This window comes from Girardinichthys multiradiatus, chromosome 1, assembly GCF_021462225.1.
Source record: "Girardinichthys multiradiatus isolate DD_20200921_A chromosome 1, DD_fGirMul_XY1, whole genome shotgun sequence".
In the NCBI taxonomy this organism is placed as follows: domain Eukaryota; kingdom Metazoa; phylum Chordata; class Actinopteri; order Cyprinodontiformes; family Goodeidae; genus Girardinichthys; species Girardinichthys multiradiatus.
The window spans coordinates 14277784-14293396 of NC_061794.1; the positions used below are offsets into that span (position 1 = coordinate 14277784).

The window sequence follows — 15613 nt, forward strand, 5'->3', positions numbered from 1 at the left end:
GGCAGAGAAGGCGCAAACACCTGTGTGAAGAATGAAAGCTATGAGTCATTTCAGAACCCAGATTTAACAGTGTGTGTGTGTGTGTAAGTGTGTGTGCATGGAAGTGACAGTGAGTGGAACCAGCACAGATAATGAGGATTTGGAAATCCAATCGTACCCCAGCTGGGAGAATTGGCAGTGCCATTTTAAATGACACACTGCCTCTGCATAAAACAAAAGCAAAGCGAGCAAAAATTAACAGATCGGAACAGAAGATCCAACCATGACAGAAGGAAAGGAGGGAACCAGCTTGCTGATGTGCTGAACACATTACTTATTTCCCCTTCTCAGACTGAATGGTGCCAAAATTCTATTTTGGGTGGAGGAAGGTCTTCTGGTTAATGGAGGTCCTTTTCATTGTTGTTTATAGCACTGAATCTATGCCGAAGTTGTGGTTTCTCAGGTTCATCCTTACTGCTGAATCACAGCCGGAAGCCTTTATTTTCTAAACGATAAATCCCTGAAATCTCCAAACCGATTAAGCAGCTGTGCGACCTCAGCATATGGAGACAGGCACACTCATATGTTATTTCAGGTCTTAGTGGGACCATGACCCAGAGGATCACTCAGCTCACTCCATCCTTACCATTACTCCCTATCCCTGTTGGTTGATGTACTGTCTTTGATTTTGTGACCCATGGACATTATGGGATTAATCTATTGCAGCAATCAAAGTGTTTTGCACAATTTACAATTACTTTCACAGTGAAAGTGAGACAGTATTGGCTGCTGCAGCTCCATCTTTGCCTGTTTTTCATCAAATGCTCTATCAACAAATTATTTCAAAACAGGGAGCAAACACATTAAGGTTGGCTTATCAGTACAGAAAAACATTGTCATTAGAGCAAGCTGTGAGTTTATTTAAGACTGTAGCTGTCTGTGTCAAGTCATTTAAATCTTTGGAAACAAATTATACAGCTATGCACGTGTAGAGCAGGGGGCTCCACACACAACCCTGTGGAGAGCCCGGGCTGAGGCTGAGGGCCGAAGATGTATGTTGACCCAGTCTGACCTTCAGGCTGAGACCTGACAGGAAGATGTGAATTCAACATGCAGGTGGAGTGTGGGAGTCCAATGTCCCTCAGTTTGTCCACCAGTCTGTGGGGGATAATGGTGTTGAATGCTGAGCTATAGCCTACTAAAAGCAGCCGCACATAGCTTCCCCATTGTTCTAGTTGGGACGGTGCATCATGAAGGCTGTGGCGACTGCATCCTCAGTGGATTTGTTATCCCTGCAAACTGGTGGGAGTTGAAACATTTGGGAGGGAGGGATGTAATGTGAGCCCTGAGCAGATGCTCAAAGCATTTCCTAACCACTGGTGTCAGTGCAACTGGCTGGTAGTCATTAAGGCTGGAAATGTGGGGTTGATTCATTAATTGATTGATTGAGGTGTAAAGAAAGTCGTAAGTAAGTAAGCTAAGTGGAACTCAATCATATTACTATATAGCATGGATTACAGATAAAATGCAGTGTTATTTTACTGTGCTTTAGAGCTACAGAGGTTTCAAGCAGGCCCATGGCATTGATTTTATTTACTTTAATGCTGTGTCAGATTGTCAGTAATTGTAAATATCTAGTCTTAAATCACTTGGATTGATGTTGGGAACAAAAAGTATCAATGGGAAATCCAAGGTAGCATTCATTTACAAGGTGTCAACTAATGGAAGAGTTTATTATCACTTAAAATTGTCTTGCATTATAACTGTATCATTTAGCTTTCTGTGCAGCTGGTGTACTGTTAGTATCAAAGTTAATAATATTGTGTACTTTCCTGTAAAGTGTTTAAGCTTTTTCAGTAAAATATTAAAAAGGGTTTTTGATATGGCTACTTAATCTAGCAGTTGTTTGCATGGGACTTAGCATGTTCACCCAGTGTATGTACGGATTCTCAACAGGTGCGCAGGCTTCCCACTGCAGTCAAAAAGCATGAGAATCATGTCAACTGATCACTAGAAATTTCTGTCCATGCATAGTGGTCTGTTCTGTGTTTCCCTGTAATGGACCGACAATATGTCCAGGGTGAAGAAGAGCAACACATGACAAGATAAGAAAAAAAGGATGGGTAGAGTACTTTGAACTGTTCTCCTAAGTCTTGAATCAGTAGACGTAAAGACCTTTTTGTTCACTTCACACAGATGTAGTGCTTTGCTTAAGTCGTAAAATACAATACAACCATTTGACATATTTTATTGGGATTGTATTTGATAAAACAACAAAGTTTGAAGTAGAAGCACATTGATAGGTGGTTTTCAAAATATGTCAGAAATAGAAAAACTGTTGTGCATTTGTATGCAGTCTTCTTCACTCTAATACCTCTAAATAAAGTCTAGAAAAAAAAAAAGAAAACATGCTGTAAACTAAATTTAAAACAGTAATTAAGTAATCAGATTTTTCCAAGAGGCTAATCCGTGGTAATATAGTAGTCACACTTATTCTCTTTAATTGCCATGTCATAATGAGCAAACCGTGTGTCCAAATCAGTTCAGAAAATATTTTTTATGATATTTCCAGTTCTTACAATTTCAGCTTTTAGACTAACGGTTGTCAGAACAACAGAGTGCAGTGAAGTGGGTCTGGTGTCGTAGGTTATATAAGCTAAATCAGGACCAGCAAAAAAAACAAAACTGTGATGCAGAGAAGGCTAGGAGAACTTTCAGAATAACAAGGAGATGCACAATGAATGTGGAGAAGTAAAGGAGCAAATACACAGAGAAATAAGCCCAAAGAGAAAGAAGTATAGTTAAGCACAGAGAAGCATGTTTGAGAGAGTGGGAGAAGAAAAAAGTGTGATATAGAGGGAGTAGGGAGGGGGTGGAAGCTGTAGTGATGTTAGTGCTTGTGAACGATGCACCATCACAGCAGCAGCAGCAGTAAAGCTGTCCTTTAATCCTCGCGTTAAAACCTCTGCTGATTCACTATGACAGATTACTGACATTTTCCCACTTTCCTCTCAAGTCCCACTGCTATTCGACGACTAGCGCGTGCCGCTAACATTCTGTTTAAAGTGGAGTGAAAATGTTCTGGTCGTTTCCAAAAACACATCAGCCCAGCTATCAATATACAAAGCTGCCGAACTGTGAAAAGAAAAAAAAAAAGGAGGGTGGGCAGAGGAGCGCCCACGCAGAGGTTTTTACATACAGCACGCCTCTCACATTCGCCCTGGGGTCCCCTGTCCGCTCTCCTGGCTTTCAAACCGCAGTTCAACTCCTGCCTCTCCATCTATATTTAGAGCCTAGATTGTTGTTGAAAGAATAAGCAGGTCCTTCAAAGTCATTAGACACCATTATCAGAAGCCTTCGTGGCCCTGATGAAGTAACTCTTGTACTCTTGTCTGTTGGCTGGATCCAAATTTATGCACTTTGTAAAACTGAAAGACTGCACTGCTTCCTTGTCAAAAAGCACAGCTAGCAGATAATCCCCCGAGGAATCCAACTGTAGCCAACAGCCTTCGGTCGGTAAGAGATTCTCAAGGTATGATAACCATGAGTAAAAATACCACAATTTCAAGATATCATGGTATTAACACACAAATTACATAATCTAATTGTTTTTATTTCAAACTGAAAAAATTCTGACACTGATTATTATAGGTGTAATATATCTTATCTGTAGCCAGCTGAGTGGTAGTGTGCAGCAACAGGAAGGGCAGCAAAGTGCTCCATAAAACTCGATGAAGACTCCAGTACTTTCTCTGGCATCCAATTAAAAGCACTGCAGGAATAGTATCAGGGCAAGTTTGGTAGATTTTGAAAATCAAAGTCTTTGGAACCGACAACCGCCCCACGTCTACTGGCTAAGACTAGCAAAACAGATACAGCTCAGAATACTGGATGCACATAGACTTCTATTGAGTGTTTTTTAGCCGGGAAAGAAATGTAAGATAATATCAAAGGATCAAAGAAATCAAAGCCTGAGAGCTGACACCTTTGCAATCTGTGCAGATTCAGTATAAGTCTCCTCTGAAGTAAAACAGTTTGCACTTTAATAGAAGGTCAACAGAATCTTAACAAGATCCCTCTGCAATAAGATTATCCTGGCTTCAGTGACTCCCTTAACATTGTGTCCTCGGTGTGTCCTTCCTTACCTTGGTATGAATTTCAGCTGGGCATTAAAGCTTGATTGGGCCTGGATGAAGCCATTTTTTGGTAGAATCTCCATGTGTTTCCTCATCCCAGGGCACACCTCAAAGGTCACTTTTAAAGCTTTGTTTGCTCTGTCATGCACAAAGGGTACAGTTTCATTAGACTAATGCTAACACAACAATGATGTTCAAGTGACGGACAGGTTACCCAGAACAATCTATGTCGTTTATGAAATCTTCAAAAATGCACTAATGACAAAAATAAATATCTGCAAAGGTGAAGCTAATTTTTAAGGTAGAAGAGGCTGAAGTCCAGTCTAACAAGGGGTGGGTTTCTGGTGGGAAAATTAAATGCTCAATATTGACATCGAACAACTTGATACCTGACACTTCTCGGCTTGACATGTAAAATTATCCTTGGATATATAATATGATTTGGTGACATATACTAACTCATTTAAAGGAATTTCTTCTTTGATTGCTGTATATTAGGCCAGATGAAGGCTTCATGGCTAATGTTTATGGGTTGATCAAATCCCTCACACAATTCTTTATCCTTTTTAGCTTTTTGTTGCGACTAGAAATGGAATGCGGCTGGTATGACATTTAGAGGTCATTTATATCAGAGACATACAGTTTATCAAAGACATGAAGGAAACATGTACCACTGCTCAGGGACACTGTGGAAGGAGACAAACGACTTTCATTTGAATAGCCCCGATGGATTTTGCCTTGTAAAGAATACCATCTCAGTTCATACCATTTAACTAGCCTAGTTTCCAGGCATTCCAACAGATGGTTGCACCACTGGTAACAAGTCTCAGATAAATGTCCCTTCGTTTAGAGAGTTCTCAAAGACATTCAACTAGAAAGAATTGTTTCTTGAAGGTGAGATATGTCCAATAGCTCATTTGTGTCTGCTTTCATCTTCAATGACACAGATGAGAGAGCAACTGCGGAAACACCAATGGAGAATTCTGTTTCTGATTCCCCGCTCAACTGAAGTGACCCACTTAAACGGTCGGGTCAGCCAGATGCTTGCTACCCTGAGGCAAGGACTAGCAAGGACACTTGGGAGAAATTAATTCTCAGTTTTTGCTCCATCTAAATGACAACCTGCAAATAACTCTTGGAGGAATATTTATGGCAACATAATCAGTTTGGCCAATGAGCCATTTTAATTAACAGGGTCATTTAGCTGATCTTGTAGCTTAAAATTGATACTTTAACCCTACTTTCAATAGAGGGAAATATTAATTCATCATAATAAACTGATATTTTAGAGAGCGGTCCATTCAAATTTTCAGAAACAGCTTTAAAGAATACAACACTGTCCACATTTGTTGAGCTTGTTGATAAAGATGAAGTGTAAAAAGACTAAAAATCCTGTCACACGTTAAATAATTCATAAGAATCCAGTCTTTCCTTGGAATGTAAGTACTCAGAGGGTAAAACATACATTAATATTTATTTGTTTTTTTAACAGAATTATCCGGGCCACAATTATTGGCAACCCTGCTGTTAATACTTTGTACAGCCCCCTTTTTGTCAATAGGACAACTCTTAGTCTTCCACCATAACATTTCACAGGCTTAAAGCATACAGAGATAGGAATCTTTGATCATTCCGCTTTGTACAATCTCTTTACATTGACCAGAGCCCGTGCTTCTCTCTTATCTTCTGAGCTCATTCCAAAGTTTTCTAGAAGCTTTGGCTCTGCGGACTAAAATAGCCACAGAAGGTTGATTTAATGTCTCCTGAACTATTTCTGTGTTGTTTTTGGATTGGATTCTTATCTATGGCAGTTCATGGTGTTTTAAAGACTGTTCCCAAGGTTTTTTGCAAGAGGCACACAGATCATCTGGTATATTAAACAGTGGGCATGAGGTGCTTTGTTTTATGGCAAACTCATCAGGTATGCATGCGCCCGAAATTTCAATCTTTGTCTCCTCTGACCAAGGCACATGGTTCAGTGTATAAAGTCTTTGTAACTGCTCGGGCGTAGATGGCTGCTGGCGGGGCCTTGGGATTCTGCACTGTGGTTGCAGGGTGGTTCCCCTGGGATTCTTCCCTGCTCTTCTCTGGGGGTGTTGCAGTAGTCCTGGCGATGGTTCTCCTGGGGTTCCTGTGCTCTGGGGGCCCTTTGGATGTCTGAGGCTCGGATCTCCTCAGTATCTGTCCCAGGTCCAGGGGGGCAGGTCTGTGGCTCCTCACACTCGCTATTGCATGTTTTTATGGAGAAGCCTTTTATACACAAGTGCGCTCACACTCAGACCCACAAGTGTTTAGATTCAGGTGTTAACAGACACACAAATGTTCTATATTGAGCCACATTTACCACTAAATACATCTTGCATTCATAAGTACCGTGCATTTTTGGTAAAAAAAAAGCTGTTTATATGAATGTTTCTGCAGGTTTAGAAGCAAGCAGGGTGTTATCTTGTATTCTCTTCAGCCTTCTTTCTTTCCTCCATTCTTTTCTCCTTCTCTCCCCTTTTCCTTTTTGCCCCACCTCTCTTTCATGCTTCTTATTTTTTTTCCATTTCATTTCTGTCTCTGTGTCCATAACAACTGAAATAATCCCAAAGCAGTTTCTAATAAAGTTTATTTTATAAATATCAAGCAGAGCTTTAAAGCGTTAGCTGTAATGCTCCACTTGTGAAAGTAAATCTGTTGGGCTTTTTCTTGGCACTCAGACAACAATTCTGCTACTCTGCCGGACAGGACACGGTAAAAAAAAAAAAAAGAAGTCTTTATAACATTTAGTAAACTCTGCACATTATGCTTGTGATGTGAGAACAGAAAATGTTTATTTTTTAAAGATTTTTTGGCATCAGAGGCCTTTATTGAACAGTAGTTTTAACAGGAAAGAGGGAGGAGAGAGAAGGGAAAGACATGCAGCAAATAGCCGGAGACCAGGAATCGGACCCAGGACAACTGCGTCAAGGACTACAGCCTCTGCACACGGTGCGACTGTTCTACCAACTGAGCCATCCAGCACCCCAGAAAAGGCTTGTTTGTGGCACAACTGCTTGTCGTGTAGATAACATCCAGTGGTTGTTATGGAGACTCCAAGATACTTTGCTGCAGTTCTCTAACAGTGAGCTTTAGAGATTTTTTTATCCTACCTTACCATCTTTTTGACTCTGTGTGGTGGCAAAACAAGCAGCCTGTTTAGTGGCTAAAAGAATTGGACCCGTCCGTACGTAAGTAAGTAAAATTAATTTATATAGCACTTCTCATGCTAGAAGGCAACTGTGGCTCAGTGGTAGGAGCAGTTGTCTTGCAATCCGAAAGTTGTAGGTTTGATTCCAACTTCCTCCTGCTGCATGTCGATGTGTCCCTGTGCAAGGCACTTAACCTCAAGTTGCCTACCGATCTGTGTATCGGTGTATGAATGTGTGTGTGTGCGTTAGTGAGTGCGATTGGATGAATGTAGCTCTAGTGTAAAGCGCTTTGAGTGGTTGGGATGACTGGAGAAGCGCTATATAAGTTCAGTCCATTTACCATTCACATACATTGGTTTCATAAAGCGCTTAGCAACTTAAAATACATCTACATATACAATATCAACCTAGATACTGTAAACAAATGGAATGATTCAAAGAAAGTGCAATGAAGTTAGTCAGGGTTTGAGAATGTCTCTGAAAATTAAGGTTGAGGTTGAGCTTCCTCTTAAAAATGTCAGAAGCGGTTGATGCATTACATCATTTCGTAAATGTAGAACTTCCCCTTTATTTGGTTCAGTCTAATAATCTAGTGTATTAATTTAATCTGTCCATAATTCCTGTATATCTTTAGTCTTGACAGCTGAAATATTAGTAAAATGCACAACTTTTAACTCCTGGATAACACTGTGTAATTACTGAAGTTCAAATGTTCAAATTGTTCTACAGAAAACTTGATAATGCATATTACTCTATATTGCTAAAAGTATTTATTTGTCTATTTTTACATGTACATGAACTTTGATGACATCCTATTCTTAATCTGTAAAGTCAAATTTGTTGATGGACCCACCGTTGCCAGCAATAGCAACTTTAAAATATGCTGTGAACATCTGTCTTCAGAGTTAGATGAGAAAACCAAAATTTCAGCCTGTGCTCTAATTCATCCCAAAAATGTTCAAGAAGGTTGAAGTCAGGACCAGTCAGGCCAGTCAAGTTTCTCCACACCAGACTTTATACATCTACAGCCATGGAAGTGGCTGTAGAACCAGAATTCATTGATTTAATGGTGTGACCATATACTTTTGGCAATGTAGTGTAAAATAAAAAGGAAAAATATACAACACAATGAATGTTTTTCTTCGCAAACAGAGATTGTAAGTTATTTTAGCAGAAACCGTAATGCAGGAAATGTAAACAAATTTGATAATTGTCACTGAGATCCTTTTGGGGTAAACCTATAAAGCAAAACCTTTCGTATGGGCAAATCAATAATTATAAAAAAAATTCCATTCATGTTCAATGGAAATTTTGTCACTGAGTCATGTTGCTGAGAGTTTCCTCATGCAAGGACACTGTGTAGAGCAGCAGATATCAGTGAGCTCCTACAGCTTCAGCCTTTGCCCTTGCATTCAGAGGCCCAGGTGGCTTTTTACTTGCTCACTACCCACAGTGCTGTGAAAAAGCTGTTTTCAACTTTTTTGTCACATTTAAACTCTAATCAAATACATGTTGATATCAGACATAGATAACATGAGTGATCGCAAATGTAGCTTTTTTTATATTTATTATAAGAAAATTATAAGAGAAAAAGATGGCTTCCTATATGAAAAACTAATTGCCTCTATAAACTATAACCGGTTGTACTGCTCTATTTTGATGGTTATTAGGTAGATGGCTTTGTAACCCTTTCCAGATAAATGTCAGTTACTTTATTTTTTATTTGTTAATGATGCTGTGTTGCTTTGTGAGATTGTTAAGCCCACTTTGTGTTGTCAGGCAGGTTATATTTAAGTGAAAATCAAACTAATCTGTACAAAGAAAAACAATCTATCCAGCTCCATTCTATACTCCGTGCATGGTTATCGGGAAGAGGCGGGCTACATTCTGGACAGGTCATGTACAAAAGATAAACTTATTAATTCAAGATATAACAAGAGGAGCAGTTATATTTTCACACAGGGCCAGGTGGGTTTGGACACCTTCTTTAAATTAATGAATCAAATCATCATTCACTTATATCTTTTAGGTGTGACAAAAAAAGCAAAAATGGAAGAAATCTGTAAGAGAGCAAATCCCAGCACTGAATACTCCATGTCAGGATTGGAAGACCAAAACTATAGTTAGCATTATCATGCTTTAATAGTAGCTCAAATTACGTTTTACATATGACCACATAATCGTGTCAAGGAACAGAATTTGTATTGGAACTGACTGTTTACTGTTGCATCAACAACACATCCATTCTATTCCTAAAACTAAATAAAACAGGCTTCTGGATGTACTCAGATGAGCTGCAGCAGGCAGTAAATAGAAAAAAAGCAAGGAGAGAAGGGTTTGTTGAATGAAAAAAAACAAGATTGTGTTTTTAAGGCCTGAGTTTAGGCAAAAATGTTTAACCCTTAAACTGGTGCCAGCTGAGGAGGGCTTCAAAGTCTCGGCTGAATGTTTGAAAAAGAAATACAGAAAAACTTTGCCAACTGCGCTCAGAATATTCAAATCACTGGCTCACAAGCAAAAGTCAAAGACTGCATATCTTAAAGCCTCTTAAATTCGTTCAATTAGTCAGAGAGATATTCAAATCTTTGGCACACAGGCGGGGTAGACATATTCAATCGCGCTTTGTGCTGCTCTCTTAACTAATCTGTCACAAGCTAAAGACTACTTGTGGGATGGTTATCTATTTAAGGAATAAAGCGTTAGTTTTAAGTGATGAAAGCAGCAGGTCTCTCATTGTTCATCCAAAAGCCTGCCAAGCTATTTTGTATTCAGATAATTGTCTTGGAGGCAGAGTGACATGATGCATATTTCGCCGGTCCAAGCATTAGCATTTCTTTGCTTGAAAAGCTGCACTTCATACTGACACTGTCATCATCATGTTGTCACATGTGCTGGTGTGCCAGCGCACCAGATGGCAGTTGTCACAAATCTCTAACCCTCACACACACACACACACACACAAACACACACACACACACACACACACACACACACACACACACACACACACACACACACACACACACACACACACACACACACACACACACACACACACTCCCTCCCCCACGATGATATGACACAATGACTGTGGAGGTGATGGGCCACTCTTCAGCAAATGCTGCTGCCCCTGGAGCATGCTTAACCTTTGCTGTGCATCACAATGCATCATATCCATAATCACAAAGGATTTATTTGAGTTCTGTGCTGCTGTAAAGTGAATCAAACAGGACTGCAAAGGTGGGAGCTTCCAGCTTACATTATCATTCATTTATCAACATTTAGAGGCAGCTTCTCTTTTAATGTTTAATTCATGTTTGTATAATGCCTTATCGTGGTCTTTGGCATTAAGAAAAGATGGCTTATTATGTTGTGCTGAAATGCCTTTTTCTGTCCTGAATTTCCACTTGTTTCCACTCAGTAACAGTGCCTGTCTTTGCAGAGACAGATGTGAAGGAGTTTGAGCTTTACTTTCAGCAGATAAGCCAGCATGCCACATCAACAGTGCATACAGTGCCTTGCGAAAGTATTCGGCCCCCTTGAACTGGTCAACCTCTTGTCACATTTCAGGCTTCAAACATAAAGATATAAAATTCAAATGTTTTGTGAAGAATCAACAACAAGTGGGACACAATCGTGAAGTGGAATGAAATTTATTGGATGTGTCAAACTTTTTTAACAAATAAAAAACTGAAAAGTGGGGCGTGTAATATTATTCGGCCCCTTTACTTTCAGCGCAGCAAACTCACTCCAGAAGTTCAGTGAGGATCTCTGAATGATCCAATGTTGTCCCAAATGACTGATGATGATAAATAGAATCCACCTGTGTGTCATCAAGTCTCCGTATAAATGCACCTGCTCTGTTATAGTCTCAGGGTTCTGTTCAAAGCGCAGAGAGCAACATGAAGACCAAGGAACACACCAGGCAGGTCTGAGATACTGTTGTGGAGAAGTTTAAAGCTGGATTTGGATACAAAAATTTACAAAAATTACAAAGATTTCCCAAGCTTTAAACATCCCAAGGAGCACTGTGCAAGCAATCATATTGAAATGGAAGGAGTATCAGACCACTGCAAATCTACAAAGACCCGGCCGTCCCTCTAAACTTTCATCTCAAACAAGGAGAAGACTGATCAGAGATGCAGCCAAGAGGCCCACGATCACTCTGGATGAACTGCAGAGATCTACAGCTGAGGTGGGAGAGTCTGTCCATAGGACAACAATCAGTCGTACACTGCACAAATCTGGCCTTTATGGAAGAGTGGCAAGAAGAAAGCCATTTCTCAGAGATATCCATAAAAAGTCTCGTTTAAAGTTTGCCACAAGCCACCTGTTTGGCCACAATGCAAAACGATATGTTTGGCGTAAAAGCAACACAGCTCATCACCCTGAACACACATTCCCCACTGTCACACATGGTGGTGGCAGCATCATGGTTTGAGCCTGCTTTTCATCAGCAGGGACAGGGAAGATGGTCAAAATTAATTGGAAGATGGATGGGGCCAAATACAGGACCATTCTGGAAGAAAACCTGTTGGAGTCTGCAAGAGACCTGAGACTGGGACGGAGATTTATCTTCCAACAAGATGATGATCCAAAACATAAAGCCAAATCTACAATGGAATGGTTCACAAATAAACGTATCCAGGTGTTGGAATGGCCAAGTCAAAGTCCAGACCTGAATCCAATCGAGAATCTGTGGAAAGAGCTGAAGACTGCTGTTCACGAACGCTCTCCATCCAACCTCACTGAGCTCCAGCTGTTTTGCAAGGAAGAATGGGCAAGAATTTCAGTCTCTCGATGTGCAAAACTGATAGAGACAAACCCCAAGTGACTTGCAGCTGTAATTGCAGCAAAGGGTGGAGATACAAAGTATTAACGCAAAGGGGACCGAATAATATTGCACGCCCCACTTTTCAATTTGTTATTTGTTAAAAACGTTTGACACATCCAATAAATGTCATTCCACTTCACGATTGTGTCCCACTTGTTGTTGATTCTTCACAAAAAATTTGAATTTTATATCTTTATGTTTGAAGCCTGAAATGTGGCAAGAGGTTGAAAAGTTCAAGGGGGCCGAGTACTTTCGCAAGGCACTGTAGATTTTTTTTCAAATTATTTGTATGGCCTTTTTTTTCAGAATCAATGCATGTAAAATAGAACAGGTAGACATTCATGGAAAAAGTTTCCATGGTCAAGAGCAGTGAAAACAGGTTCTCTTGAGACAAGTCTTGCCTCTTTGTCTTGCAATCTAATGGACAAGTGTGGGTTTGGCTTCTGACGGGAGAACGACACTTGCTTGATTGCAGGTGTAAAATTTGATGTGTAATGGATGACGGTGTGGGATTGTTCTTTGGGAGTTGGGCTTAGCTCCAATGAAAGAAACTCTTTACTCTTAATAATTCCAATTCCCTACTTTGTGGGAACAGTTTCGAAATGGTCCCTTTATGTTCCAATATGACTGTGCACCAGTGCACAAAGCAAGGACATTGATGAGCGAGTCTGGTGTGGAAGAACTTGACTGGGCTAGACAGAGCTCTGACCTAAATCGATATAACGCCGTTGGAATGAGCTGGAGTGGAGACTGGGTTTCTTCCCAGAACAGCTGAAGCTGTTAAAGCTGCAGAGAGTGAGTGGGTCAACATCATATTAAACCCTGTGGATTAGGAGTGTGAAGGTAGACAGGCAAATACTTTTGGTAACATAGTTTATGATCAGGATTTCATATTTAATGGATTTTGTGAGGCCTGGTTTATCTTATCTTTCGTCTATCTTCCAAATCACTGAAACATAATCCTATTTTAGAATTTGTTCCTAATCCAGTCTGTAATGGACTGGCAACTTGTCTAGGGTGTACCCCAGGCATCCTAAACAGGATCAGATTTGTACAGAAAATGGATGGATGTTAGCTTGCAACTTTGCAAAAATAAGGTTTTTTTTGGTTGTAAATGTCTGAAAAGTGCTGAAATTCTGTCTCGGGGCGCAGTGCCTCTTTAACTCTGTCCCACATACTTGTCTAACAGATGTGAGTTAGACAGTGTTCACAACAGACCTGTAATAGACTAAGCCTGTTTTGTTACATAAACCTTGATTTATGGCAGACACAGTGCTGTTTTTTTCAGAAAAAGTGTGTGTTCAGAGTCAACGCTGAAAGGGCTGGAAGTGAAAAGCACCAATAAGTGCTCTAAGATCAGAGACTGAGGTACAGACAGTGTTATGTGTCTGTTTGGTAGACCTAGTTTAGTTACATTTATTTTTACATAAAACATTTTATTGTATTAATTTTTAGAAACCTCCAAAATTTTTCTTTGATAAAACTTCCCATTCCTTTATAGAAAATAGCTTCAACGTATTAATACTGGATGGAAAGCATCTGGGTACGTCTAGATTTTCCAGTCTTGCAACAGCTTCTTGATTGGATTTAGATCTGAGCTTTGACTGGGCCATTCTAACAAATGAATACGCTTTTATCTAATCCATTCCTTTGTAGCTTTGGCTGTATGAAAGTTATCCTGCTGAAAGGTTAAGGTTCAACCCAGTTATGTCTTCTGCATCCTCTAAAGCAACATATTAACACTGTGTAATAGTCATCCACCCTAGCCAAAATATTTAATTGTGAAAGAAAATCTCTGATTGTGACCTTGAATGTATATTTAGTCAGAGGGTCAGACTCACTGACCACCAATTTAGCTCTCTCTTATATGACCTACAACAAATTTCAAGTGGTGTCACAAATCTTCTGGCATGATCATGATGTGTGACTGCTAGTGCAGCCAGAGTTGGATTATCATCCTCTTTTGACCAGACACAAGTGCTTCCATAGCTTTCTGCTTTTCCTCATCCTAATGTCCCTCTTTTAGGATCTGACTCTAATATTAAGCTTGTTAACACCTGTAACGTTTTGTCCTTTCATTGTTTGACTGATATCTGTTGGACCTGATGCAATACTACAGCAGCAAGAGGTCAGGCAGTCTGGCATCTTCCATCATACAGGAGGATATCAGTTTATATCATGTAGAGAAGGAAAAAGTGTGATGTGTTCAGGTTTTGTTTACGTTTTGAAACTGCAAAGTGTCCTGCATGTTTTCTTTATTCATAATGTAGCCATGTAGGGATGGTTGGTTCAGGGTGATGTACAGTGGTAGCTTTCTGCCAAAAATAGCTTTTTCCATGCAGGCCCAAAAGTTCAGTTTTGGTCTCATCTGATCAGAGCATACTCTACATGTTTGTTGTGTTGCCCGCATGGCTTCTGGCAAACTGCAAATTAAATTTCCCCTGAGCACTTTTTGAACAATACCTTTCTACTTGCCACTCTTTTATAAAGGTGGAGTGCATGACTAATAGCTGTGCTGTCAACAGAGCTGTGGATCTCTGCAGCTCCTCCAGAATAACCATGGGCCTCTTTGCTGCTTGGCCAGTTTAGGTGGATTTTCACGTCTTGGTAGCTTTGCAGATGTACCACACTCTTCATTTTCAGATGATGGGAAGAACAGTGCTCTGTGCAACGTTCAAAGATTGTTTGTTACCTTAACCGTGCCTTAAGCTTAATAACTCAGAGTCAATCACTCTATTCATCTGTTTGTTGGCAAATGTTCTCAGACAAACTTCTGATGCCTTAACAGACAGGTTTTATTTGAACTAAGATTAAATGATAGTTAAACTCTATTTACTAGTAAGGTACATAATTGTGCTGGATTTTGTTTTGGTGTACCATGTATTATGTTCTTTCCATCATGCTCTACTTGTCTGTATATCACATAAAATCCCAGACAAATACAATGAAATACAGGGGTTGGACAATGAAACTGAAACACCTGGTTTTAGACCACAATAATTTATTAGTATGGTGTAGGGCCTCCTTTTGTGGCCAATACAGCATCAATTCGTCTTGGGAATGACATATACAAGTTCTGCACAGTGGTCAGAGGGATTTTAAGCCATTCTTCTTGCAGGATAGTGGCCAGGTCACTACGTGATACTGGTGGAGGAAAACGTTTCCTGACTTGCTCCTCCAAAGCACCCCAAAGTGGCTCAATAATATTTAGATCTGGTGACTGTGCAGGCCATGGGAGATGTTCAACTTCACTTTCATGTTCATCAAACCAATCTTTCACCAGTCTTGCTGTGTGTATTGGTGCATTGTCATCCTGATACACGGCACCACCTTCAGGATACAATATTTGAACCATTGGATGCACATGGTCCTCAAGAATGGTTCGGTAGTCTTTGGCAGTGACGCGCCCATCTAGCACAAGTATTGGGCCAAGGGAATGCCATGATATGGCAGCCCAAACCATCACTGATCCACCCCATGCTTCATTCTGG

General features: G+C 40.1%; 1 protein-coding gene across 9 annotated transcripts in view; it reads right to left on the reverse strand.

The window, feature by feature from the left end:
- The window catches only part of cfap74 (cilia and flagella associated protein 74), an 80653-nt gene that overhangs the window by 27107 nt on the left and 37933 nt on the right, over nucleotides 1–15613 (reverse strand). For all 9 annotated transcript variants that reach the window (XM_047362174.1, XM_047362167.1, XM_047362206.1 and 6 more), the window contains one exon: nucleotides 4125–4253. In XM_047362174.1, coding sequence (XP_047218130.1) covers nucleotides 4125–4253 — 129 coding nt within the window. The remainder of the gene's footprint in view (nucleotides 1–4124; nucleotides 4254–15613) is intronic.